Raw genomic sequence first — 12096 nt, 5'->3', positions numbered from 1 at the left:
ACTAACATTATCTGTTGATTGGTGATGACTATAACACTATATTTAACAACATAGAGAAAGCAGTGAACCTTAGCTGTCAGTAAGAAACTCTACCAGATGTTCTTTGATGGAAACAATGACTGATGGGTTAGAACCCCATAGGCAACCTTTATATGCAATGGTTAGGTTGCAATATCAGGCCAAGTGTGAATACTGCCACCGTGCCAGTTACCTGCCATATCAATGCAGTACATTGATTGTGTCAGGGGTTATACCTGACCATGGCTTAGGGCAACTCCAACGCATGACCCCAAATGGTCCGTCCGCGTCCGTTTGGGGTTAAACAGACAGAAAAGGCGGCCCAACGCGCGGGAGCAAACGGACGAATGTCTGTTTTCGGTCCGCTTTCGACCCATTCCCGACCCAAATTTTGGCCGCGCTTGCGTCGAAATGGATAGCGCGCGGACAGGCGGGACGTGTGCCCTTGTCCTCCCCTGGCCCGCCCGTCGGAGACACACCCCGCCCGCTTTTCCTCCAATTCGCCCAAAACCCTCCCGTGCCCCCCCTCTCCCTTCCCTCCTCCATGGCCGGCACCCCAATGAATCTCGGCGACCCGGCCGCGGCCGCATGCCCTTCGGCGAAGAAGGCTCCCAAGAAGCCGCGGTCGGAGCTCACACCGGTGGAGCTCACCAAGCTCGATGCCGAATCAACCAAGAGGAGGAACTGGTTGACAAAGGTGGCGAAGAAGAAAGCTGCTGCCGGCTACGCCGCCAAGTCACGAGCCGCGCAGCACCAGGCCGACGCCGACGACAAGGAGTCCATCGTTGCCAAGGCGCACGCCCTCTTCATGTTAGGGTTGTGTCGGCCCTCGCTGGCCATTCTCTCGGTCGCTGCCATGGCCGTGGCTAGCACAGGCTCGTCGACCGTTCGTCCTTCGCAGTACCGGTCCCCGAGCTCGTCCGTCACGCCGGAGACGCCCGTGTATCGTGTGCCGCCACTGCATGGCCATGGCCAGACCCGGTTCTCCATGTCGCCGGACGGCAGCGTGGTCACGCCGGCCACGCCCGCAGCCCTCATCGACCTCAACGTGACGGCCGGGGTACAGCGGCGCTAGCCAGCCGTTCGACGGGACGCAAAGGAAGCAGGCCCGGTTGATTCCTACGACCAACATGGCCGGTTGGCCGGCGCCCCTAAGTTGTCGTTGAAATGCCACTGCCGACGCCGATAGTCGATGACCCTGACTACGCCGCATTCATGGAGAACATCATCTTCGAGGGCCGTGGTGAGGCCTTCCACGTCGACGGTCAAGGCCAAGCTTTCGATCCCGCCACGGCCGAAAGCCAGGATGCCTGCGGCCAATATGGTGACACCCAATTCGCCGGCCATGATGAAGATGAGGACGACCATGGCAACTCATGGCATGAAGATGATGACATGTATTGTGAAGATGAGGAAGAAGAGGTCGACATTGCGGAGGAGCCCTTGTTTATCGATGAGCTCACCCAAAGGGCCGAAGCACAAAAGAAGAGGCAAATCATTCGCACGGGATATACACCCAAGAGGGGGACACTTTAATTTGCGAGAGTTGGATGGAGATAGGCCAAGATCCCATGAAAGGTGCCGAGCAAAAGGATCTGTCTTTTGGATGAGAGTTTACAAAACCTTTCATGAGTGAAGAAGTTTGCCCCCTACCAATTTGCGAGCACCCGCGACATCAACTCAATCCAAAAGAGACGGGGGTTCATTCAACAAGAGTGCAACAAGTATTGTATCACGCTTGAGAGCGTCGAAGCCCATCTCGTGAGTGGCCTAGGCGTCGGTGACTTGGTATGAACCTCTCTTTTTTCATCTTGTGTCCTTTCATCTTGGCACGCCATTTATGTTTCATGCATCTTGTGTCCTCCCATGTTACAATTGTGACCACATCTTTGATTGTGTAGGCATTCCAATCTTTGGAAGCCTTCAAGGCCCGACACAAGAACAAGCCATTTACTCTCACGCATTGTTGGTCGCTCATCAAAGATTGCCCCATGTTCAAAGACCAATATGCCGCTCACAAGGAGGGAAGGCGGCCGGGGCTGAGGAGGGAGACTTGCTCAAGAGGCCGAGGGGCAAGACCAGCTCGAAGGCCGACGAGAAGCGTGATGCGGCTTCCATGGCCTTGCAAGCAACTTTGGAAGGCATGATGAGTCAAAAGGAAGTGAGGGAGGAGAGGAGGAGCAAATGAAGATATACCTAGAGCTCCAAACGAAGAAGCTTGACATGGAGGAGGCCGCGAAGAGGAAGCTTGCATTGAGGAGGCTGCTCAACTGATGAAGCTCAAGATCAAGGCCACCAATGCCGATACCAAAGCAAAAGAGGTGGCACTCGCGATCATGAGTGTCGACAAGAACATGTCACTGGAGAGGAAGGCTTGGTTCGCGAACCGGCAGAAGGAGATGTTTGCCCGAGACAGCCTGAACTAGGTGAGACCTTGGCCGTGGACTATGGCCGTTCATTTTGAAGGCTGGCTGGTGTGCTGGCCACTGGCTTTGTTGCCGGTGCCAAAAACTTGTTCATTTTGAAGGCTGGCTTGTGTGCTGGCCGCTGGCTTTGTTGCCGGCGTCAAAAACATGTTCATTTTGAACGCTGGCTAGTGTGCCGGCCGCTGGCTTTGTTGCCGGCGTGAAACTGGAGGGTGACCATTCTGTAGGCCGCTGGCTTTGTTGCCGGCCGGTATGTACTGGCGTGAACCGCAACCGCGGCCGCTGGCATTAGCTACACCTTTTGTTGCTTTCAAAAATTTGCATGCAGGCGGACCAGATGCGGCCGCGCGTTGGGCGCACGCCCGGCGCATCCACAATCCGGGTGGACACTGCCCCATTGCCACTCCCAAACGGACGAAATCCGGACAAAACGGATGTCCATTTGGCGTCGTGCCTTGGAGTTGCCCTTATCTCTTTGAAGCTAAGAAAGTTCCACTGGGTATTTTTTGTTGGACCAGGGGTAGCTGCGATTTGCGAGGTAGGATATAACTTGCCTACGCTATTAGGATCACTTCATAATTTTGTTAAGTGGACTGATTTCAGACGCTGAATTAGTACTTGTGCAAATACTGGTCAGGATTACTAGCAGCGTGTAGCCATATTTTGGGTCTGGAGACATAAACGAGCCAGATATTATCCAGCTAGTGGCCAGTCTGGTTTGCAGATGGTCTCTTTGAAAACAAATTGAAATTGGGATTTGAATCAAATATAGATTAACAGTGGCCGATGTACTAGAGACACTGACTGGGATAACCAGGGAAGGCAGTAACTACTAACTACATTGTTATTCCTGGATTTTGAATCCTGATTATAACTTATAGCAGACTGCTATTTTTCTTTTCTCCCTGATGCATTCGTGCCTCCTGGTTATATGACTGGGTTTGATAGTGAACTTGCCTGGGCAATATGTCAATTAGACTACTGACTATTTTTCTGTTGGGAACCTTGATTCGCAACTGGATAACTACCGTTCTGAATATGCCAGATGGCATGGCTGTGAGGAACTGGTTAGAGATAGATTGGAATGAGAGAATAACTATAGATTAGATTTAGGACCCCAATAGCTGGGGAACGTTCGCTGGGAAGGGTTGGCATTTCCAAACGTTTTTCCTGGCAGTTTAAGTTATGTGAAGATGGCAGTTTCTTCAGAAGAGCATGTCAGTTTATTGTGTAGAAGGCAATTTTTCCAAGAAAACTGCCACCGCTTGATCATGATCCAATGGCTGTAGGGGTGTTCGCTTGGAGCTCCCTCCCAGGGAACATCAGCCAGTTAACATTACCGTAGATTTATTGTTCTTGCTTGATTCTCAAACCTTACATGACATGCACTACTCCCTCTGTACCATAATGTATGACGTTTTAACAGTTCAAATGGTACGGAGGGAGTATAATATTTCCTAACTTGACACCCAGGGTGTTGTACTCTAACTAGGAAACCCTCTAATATGAGTATCTGAATCCATACTTTCCTAATACGTACTGTCCCGAATTCTATATGTGCAGAACTCCTTGCTCGAATATCATTGGGCCTCTCCTTCCTAGTTCAAGTTATCTCATCTTTCCTAGTTCAAGTCGTCTCCTTCCTGAACTCTTCCTAGCCAACTCCTTGCTTGGATATCATTCGGCGTCTCTTACCTGTACAGAACTCACGTGCCAATTGTACACCTTGCCGGCTGGCCGGCCACAATACATGTGATGCTGCTTTGAGGCAACGTACTCATGTCCACAACATTTTCACACTATGTGTATTACCACAATCTACAGTTGCCTGTAATGTTCCTCTCATGTTGTCCACTTGCTTTGTTTCTGTTTGAACGGGTTTGAGCTGTCTTGAGCTATCACCGGCACTGGCTTTCTTAAACCAAAGTTAAACTAGCTAGGTAAGTTAATATGTATTGAGGAACCCCAGTTATTGTTCTTCTTGATGCAAGAAAGTAGCTGCAAATTTTCAGCAATGTTTTTTGGCAGGTGCTTTATCTTTTCCTATACGACTTGCAGCTCTTTCTGAATGAACTGTGTAATTATAATCTGATATTTTGCAAACCAGGTTGTGAGGGTTGTAACTTGTATGAGGTAAGTGGAATAAGGTATCTATCGAAGGGAGCACAACCTTTAGACCTTATTGTGAAGCAAACTAATGCTTCTGACTACATTCCCAAGGTTTCCTGAAAAAAAAAAGATCGTGTAAGGGTGTTGCGCCTTATGGTGGATCATCAGTATAACTGTTTGCTTCTAATAATGGAAAAACCTGCGTATTCTTAAAAAAATATAAATAAAGCTTAAAGCCCTTCCAGCTTTTCTACCAGCAGAATGTATTTATCATTTGGGTTGATTAAGAAAACTACTCATACTGCAGCATAGCAATTCAGCTTAAGTGATGCCTGTTGGGCATTACAGATATGATTAGGACAATGTGTACTTTATTTTCAAAGAGAGAAGGGAAATGGCATGTGAAAACTGGAAAGCATTGCACGACACAATGGAGGGTGCAGATTTCTCATGACATGATTAATGATGTTTAATTTTTCTAGCCTTTGGCAGATATGTGCAGCCTTTTCTACCTACAGAAGGTTGGACAATATGGTTGCATATCTGTCATGGTAGGAGAAATGTGTGATTTATCTAACAGGCCAGCAAATTAGGTTGAAGGAGAATCGCTAGTGCCATGAGAAGAGTGCCTTAAATTCAAGTAAGTTTTAGCTTATCATCTCAGTAGTTTTTGTATTAGATTCTTACTTTCGCAATCTTGTGATAAGTTTCAAAATAAGACATACAAGAAATGGCTATTTTTTTGTAGTTATTTCTTTCAACACTGGTGTTTTTGCTGTACCTTTGTCGAACAAGCCATTCTATTTGCAAGACGAAACGACGATACCAATGGGATGTTTCTGTAAATTTAGATAAAGGTATAGCCTTTTTATACGCAACACTCTGCTAGAATAGTAACTGCACCAAATCAAGATCGTGTTTCATATTTCTGAAGTGTTGCTGTTCTCCAAATCTTGTGTCAGTTGCACTTTGCTAGACGAGTAACTGCACTAAATCTACATGGGCTTACAAAATCTTAGCAAGTTAGCATAACAACTAGTAGGAAACATTGTGTTATTCTGATTGAATTTGGAAGCAAGAACTAATAGCTTTACTTCCGAGTTAGAGAAACTTTCCTGTGCAACTTAACTGCAATTGTATCCTAAAGAAAATTTAAATTTTAATGCTCTTTGAACTAGAGTAACACGCAAAAGGAACATTGGATGACACATTGGATGAACTGGCCGGTGTGCCAGTGCGTGCAACGTGCACACATTGTGATACAAGATTGAACATCTTGTATGTCCTGGAGCCCGATTTGTAGTCGACGAAGACAATGGGTTTGCCAGTCTTCGGGCTTGCCTGGAAATGGCTTCACTTTCTTCATGAACAGACAACCGAATGTGCGAAGAAAGCTCACCACCGGCTTCCTGGCTGCCATGCCAATCTTTGGACGGCGTCTTTTCGTCGAGGGCTTATGTCAGCGCATAGCTCAGGAGAAAGACGGCCGTAGAGACCTCCTCGCCCCAAAACTTCGTAGGCATGCTGCTTTGCTTGAGCATGCTGCATGCTGTGGCCACGATGGTTTGATTCCGCCGCTCGCTGACGTCGCTTTGCTGCGGTGAGTGTGACACCTGCGCGGAGTGATGCCTCTACACACCTTGATGTGTGCAATAGTCGTTGAATTCGATCAACATGAACTCACCACCGTAGTCGGTTTGTAGCTCGGAACTTGTTGCTACTTTCTGAGTTCTACAACCTCCTAGAAGCGTTTGATTGCCATCGGCGCTTCGCACATTTTGCTGCCAATAACACCAGCCATTGAAGCGGTTGTGGTCGTAGACAAGGAAGAAACGCTTGCTGTCGGGACCTGCTGGTGGGCTGGGCCAGAGAGGTCGCCATGGACCAAATCCAGAGCACTCTCATGCTCTGCTCTTAATTTTACCTTCGCCAGGAAGCAGGAAAGACGAACGCGGCTGCTTGGTGAGGATGCAGGTGTCACAGAGGTGGTAGGCTTCGAACCATCTATATTGAGGACGAGGCTCCTCTGCCGTTCGGCAGGGTGCCGTTCCATCAGTGACAGGTGGGCTCATTGAAAAACAGGCCCACATGGTAGTGCCACAACTGCAGGCAACGTACGTCAGGGGAGCCGCTTCCCTATATTGATGTGCCATCTGCAGCTGATGTGGCCGTACCGTTCGTGCCACCGCCAAGGAGTGTCATCCTGACAAGTCGAGAGGCTGTGTGGCATTCCTCGTTGGACCTTGACAAGTGTGCATCAACCCCCTCTTGGTTGCCACCTTTGGGCCTTTCTCGCTCAAACTCTAATATACAACCGTGAACTATGAAACCGTCTATTTTACAACCTTAAACTTTCAAAACCGGACAAGAAACAACCATTGGCTGGTTTTTAACTGTGTCTGACTGGTCAACAGCCCAGTCAGCCGCCATGCCAACCATGCTTCTGAATTTGAGTTTTGTTTCTATTTTTTTCTTTCTTTTTTTGCGAAAGTTGTTTCTATTTTTTTTCTGTTCGGAAAAACTTCTTATACGTTCCCAGATTGAATATAAGGGTAGTGTAGATTTTTGAGATTTTTTTGGAATTTTTCTGGAAACTTTTTTTTGGGCCAAATTTTGTCCCCAAATGCTCCTAAATTTGAATTTTTCTTCTAGTTTTCTTTTTCTGTTTGGCAAAACTTCTTGAAACTTTCCCAGATTGGATATTTATGAGAATTTTTTGGAATTTTCCTGGAAACCTTTTTTTTGGCCAAATTTTACCCAAAATGCTCCAGAATTTGGATTTTGCTTGTAGTTTTTTTTCCTGTTCGAAAAAACTTCTTGAAATTTTCCCAGATTGAATACAAGGGCATTGTTCATTTTTTAGATTTTTAAAAATAATTCTGGGCACTTTCATTTTTTGGAAGCATTTAGCCATCAAAATATGGTATAAGTCACTTAGGTCAAGAATTTTGTAAGTCACTTCATATGTTCAAAAGACCAAAATATCCGAAAATGACACATAATTCAAGAAGTTAGGTCTCACACATTACAACATTCTCACACATAGCTTCATGACATCCCTTGCCCCATCTGGTAGCCTATACTGCATCGTACCGACATGGTTTATTATGTGCCGCAAAATTACAACAGCCTATACTTCATGGTGTTATATATAGAGTGCAGGATCGGTACAGGGGGGTAAGTCAGTTTGTATAAACCTGGCAGCCCACTAGTGATAGACAGCATTGCAAAACAAAGTTTGGCACTGCTAATCTTGGCTTAGTGCCTGAGACTTTACATCATGTTCCCTGGCTACTGGCTTATGAAACTGTAAAGTAAAAGCAACCGGTATGGAAGAACATAATGCACTATTCTATTGCAGATCCATATCTAGAAACTACTACTTGCAGAGCTCAATGAACCGACTTCTAACTCTTTTAGCATTATAAATAATTTATACCAGACACAGTATATCGCAACGCATTATCAAACTAATTGATCCAATTTGAACCGACCATTATCAAAACAGTTATATCATGATGAGTAAAATTGTCATACAGACATAAAAGAAAATACCGCGCTTCACCTAATTCCCCCCTACCAGCCTTGCAGCCTGTGAGGATACCAACCACAATTTGAATAAGGCAATGCAGAAAATCTGGAGAATGGATCTAATCTTCCCAATTCATGACATAAGGTATACACTGCATAGATAATGGCATAGCTGTTTTTTTTTTCTCTTCTGATGCCTTGTTCAGCCTGCTTTCATGCTTCTGGTAAGATGCCATCAAAAGTATGCAGGATGATAGTCTTCATCGTCGCATTCCATGAGATTTCTAGCAATTTGATCCATTGTTGGCCTCTTGCTTCTTTCATCAAGGCATGAAATAGCTATCTTCACCATAACTGTTGCTTGCTTGTGATTGAAATGCCCTTTCAGTCTAGCATCCACTATATCCAGGTCAGCCCCATTAGCGAGCATCTGTTTTACCGCCTGAACAAATTGCATGAACCCCATCTCTTCTCCGCCTTCTGTTGCCCCACTGGGAATTTGCATCAAGTCCATCTCATCTTTGTCTGCTGTCACCCCGCTGGAAACCCTACTCCCAGTGACAATCTCTAGAAGCACAACTCCGAAGCTGTAAACATCTACCTTTGCATCGATTGGCAAATTCATCACCCATTCTGGCGCCATATAGCCCGTTGTGCCTCTCATCTGAGTAAAATTTAAGCTAGAACTATCTCTCTCAGAGAGCTTGGATAGTCCAAAGTCTGCTATCTTGGCTTCGAATTCTCGTGTCAGCAGTATATTTTCTGGCTTTACATCACAATGGACAATCCATTCGAGGCATTCGTGATGCAGGTAAGCAAGGCCTCTTGCTGTCCCCAAGGCAATCTTGAACCGTTGACCCCATGAGAGCAGTCTTTCAGTGCCTCTGCCATCAAAAAGGTATCTGTCCAATGACGCATTCTCCACAAACTCGTAGACTAATAACCTGTGTTGGCCTTCTGAGCAAAACCCATACATTCGTACCAAATTCATGTGGTTGATCCTCCCAATGAGAGTTACTTCTGCCCAAAATTCCTCTTCACCTTTTCTAACATCTGTAAGCTTCTTTACCGCCACAACCTTCTTGTCTCCGAGTATTCCTCTGTAAACTACTCCATTGCCACCCTTCCCTAGCTCTTCTTTGAACTTCCCTGTTGCTTCAACCAACTCACGGTACGTAAACCTCCTGAACTGGCTTGTTATCATCTTGTAACCTTCCTCCATGGACTTGGGTATGTTGTGCATTTTGAAAAGGAAGTACCATCCTGTCATGATAAAAAGCAATTCAACTGCCCCTAATATAGCAGCAAAGATGTAGAAGTATGCCCAGCTTATGCGGTCAGAGTTTTGTATGTATGCATCTGCAGACACTACCATAACCTTGGATCTCTCCGGACTGCAGGTAATACCAGGATGATTGGCGGCTGGAGATGTTGAACTGACACTCTTAGGAAGTTTGAAGTAGTTGTCTCCTGGGAAGTATGGATAGACCTGGCCGTTGTAGAGCACATTTTTAGTGTAACATAAACCCTCTCCAGCTTTGTATGTGAAAGATATGCACAGGCAGCTCTCCAAGCAAATCCGCTGGCATTCTTCGAGGGAGATTGACTTGTTGGAAGTGAGATCAAAGCCGTAAAAGTCACCATGAGGAACCTTGACGAATTGAAAATCCTCCTTTGGTTGCCCGCATTGGATGCTGAACGTTGGCGTGCAGCCTCTGTCCCAGTTCTCGGGATCAACCATCTTATATCCTGGAGGACAAGTGCATCTGGGACGGCCTGCTGGTGAGTACTCACAAATTCCATTCTTTCCACACAATCCATGCACATAACAGATCTGCTGTACACCCTGCCCTGTGATACTCCAGTTGCCACTTGATGCATTCAAACTGTACATTCTGAAGTTCCCGTCGTAGTCGATGGTGATCCTTCTCTGGATCCCCAAACCCGAGTCCGAGGCTATCATCTTGAACCCATCGCTCGACAAGAACTTGCCCTCGCGGTCCAGGACCGCGATCTTGCTGCTGTTGAACCGGGTCCGGCCGTTCTGCAGTGCATTGTAATCAGGGCTTGGCCAGTATATGCTTGTGATGTCCGGTCCGTTGTACAGGAGGCGTAGGACGTTGTCATTGTCGAAATAGAGGACATGGTAACTATCGGACTGGGAGACCAACTTGTTTGCTCTCGTCAGACGCTGCGTCGGGAGCAAGGTGTTGGTGGGCAAATCGAAGCTCTGCCATACGGTCTTACCGGCCGAGTCGTTGATTACGAGGTTCCCGGTGTCGAGGAGAGCCACTGTTGTGTGCTTGCCCCAGCTCGTCCTGCTCTCCCATGCCGTGGAGCCATTGACGTCGGTGAGGACCAGGTTGCCCTCACGGTTCAGGGATATCCTGGAGCCCTGGCCGTTCACCGGAGAGCGAGGATTCGCCGTCCAGATGACGGTCTTGTCGGTGGCGTGCGTGAACCAGACGGAGAAGTAGAAGGCGTTGGTGCCGTTCCCGGACGGGTAGAAGCCGCAGGAGAAGGTGGTGTCTGGCGAGACGAGCAGGACTTTCTCACGATCTACTTGCAGAGATGTGCCTGTGCTTATGGTGCTCTGCCATGGGGACACACAGGAGCAGAGCAGAGTGGAGAGCAAGGGAAGAAGAAGGGCTACTGGGTAGAAGAAGAGCCTAGGCATCTTTCTGGTTGTTGGAGGTGATGACAGACAGACAGACAGGGGAGTAGGCTCCTTTTGCAGCCTTTGCGGGGCTCTTTCAGTGGGGTTCCTGTCCATCTCGTGACCAGCATTGTGTACTGAGCTACTCCCTCCATTCGGAAATACTTGTGTTAAAAATGGTTGTATTTAAAACTAAAACAATTCTAGATATAACCATTTTTAGGACAAGTATTTCCAAACGGAGGAAGTACTATCCATTTGTTTGTTTATGACCACGGAGGTGATGAGTGCGTCTGCTGGTCTAGGAATCTACGTATACTGTTTTCAGTGTGTGATCTTGAGTAGTAACTTTCTCTGACCCAGAAAACCACTGGCCTGATCTGGACAAGATAGGAAGACTGAGAGTTGCGCTGGCCCTTTGCTTCATCTCCAGCGGCTGTCGTCACGGCGGAAGAGCAGCAATCTCGGTGCGGCGGCGGCGGCTCGGCCTTCTTCGGTATTTTCTTGGCTGGCACGCGTGTGCGTCTGCGTGTCTCTTCCCTTGGCCTGTGCTGGGCTGTAATCCTCTCCCATCCTTGTTCGGTGGATTCGCCGCATGGTGCCACGGTCTACCGAATGCAGGGCTGGCCACTTTTGCCCCAGAGAGAGAAAGGGAAGGTGGAGGCAAGGAATTTACACCAAATATCGCTTTCATATGCGGTCCACATGGGTATCATGAACGCATGAATATCCATCATGTGCTGTTTCTAGGTGACCACTGACTCGGCCATGTCCCTCTCGTTGCCATTACAGTGCTGCTCAATAACTGTGGTCTTTAATTTAGTTAGTCTTCAAGCTTCGCAATTGAATGTCTTCTACAATGGTTGAATCATTGTCATCTGTTCATACATGGCCCCGTGTGGTCATCTCTGATGGCTATCGTGCATCGGTTTGTTATTTCAACCAGATATTCTATGGCTGGATTCCCCTCTAACTTCTTTTATAAATCTGGATCTCTTTTTCTGCGGGTGGCATCCGTATTTGGAGCTAGCTTTGGCTGGCTCGTGGGAACGGCACGGAAAACGCTACGTCCGTGCCTGGCCTAGTTCCCTAAATAAAGGAGTCTCACCTAATAGCGTGGGCATCTCGTCTCGTGGTATGAGTGTAGGTCTGTACTATCTTACTATCTTACCTTTTCTTTAAAAATGGTGTATTATCTTACTTGCGTGGTGCGTATTCCCTTGAAAGAAGTCGTCATGCATATGCCAGCGAAGTTACTAATCGAGTTTGGTTCTTGCACCGCTGCACGAGGGGCTCTGACTTCTTATATGCGGCTAAAGTACCTATAATTCTTTTCTGGTTTTGTCTTTGTAGCTT

At 47.1% G+C, this 12096-nt stretch overlaps 1 protein-coding gene across 1 annotated transcript; it reads right to left on the bottom strand.

Annotated features, from left to right (window-relative positions):
• Window positions 1-7949: 7949 nt before the first annotated feature.
• Window positions 7950-10796, bottom strand: LOC119268629 (putative receptor protein kinase ZmPK1). Its single transcript, XM_037550296.1, has one exon. It carries the CDS (start codon window positions 10759-10761, stop codon window positions 8320-8322), a length of 2442 nt encoding a protein of 813 aa, XP_037406193.1. The 5' UTR covers window positions 10762-10796; the 3' UTR covers window positions 7950-8319.
• Window positions 10797-12096: the final 1300 nt, after the last annotated feature.

The sequence above is a fragment of the Triticum dicoccoides genome, chromosome 3A (genome assembly GCF_002162155.2).
Source record: "Triticum dicoccoides isolate Atlit2015 ecotype Zavitan chromosome 3A, WEW_v2.0, whole genome shotgun sequence".
NCBI classification, from domain to species: Eukaryota; Viridiplantae; Streptophyta; class Magnoliopsida; order Poales; family Poaceae; genus Triticum; species Triticum dicoccoides.
The sequence above is the reverse complement of the archived record's forward strand: the minus strand, read 5'-3'. Positions and strand labels throughout refer to the sequence as shown.

Bases quoted from the DNA above. Each gene is read 5' to 3' on its own strand.
- LOC119268629 (XM_037550296.1), bottom strand. From the start codon at position 10,761: ATGCCTAGGCTCTTCTTCTACCCAGTAGCCCTTCTTCTTCCCTTGCTC.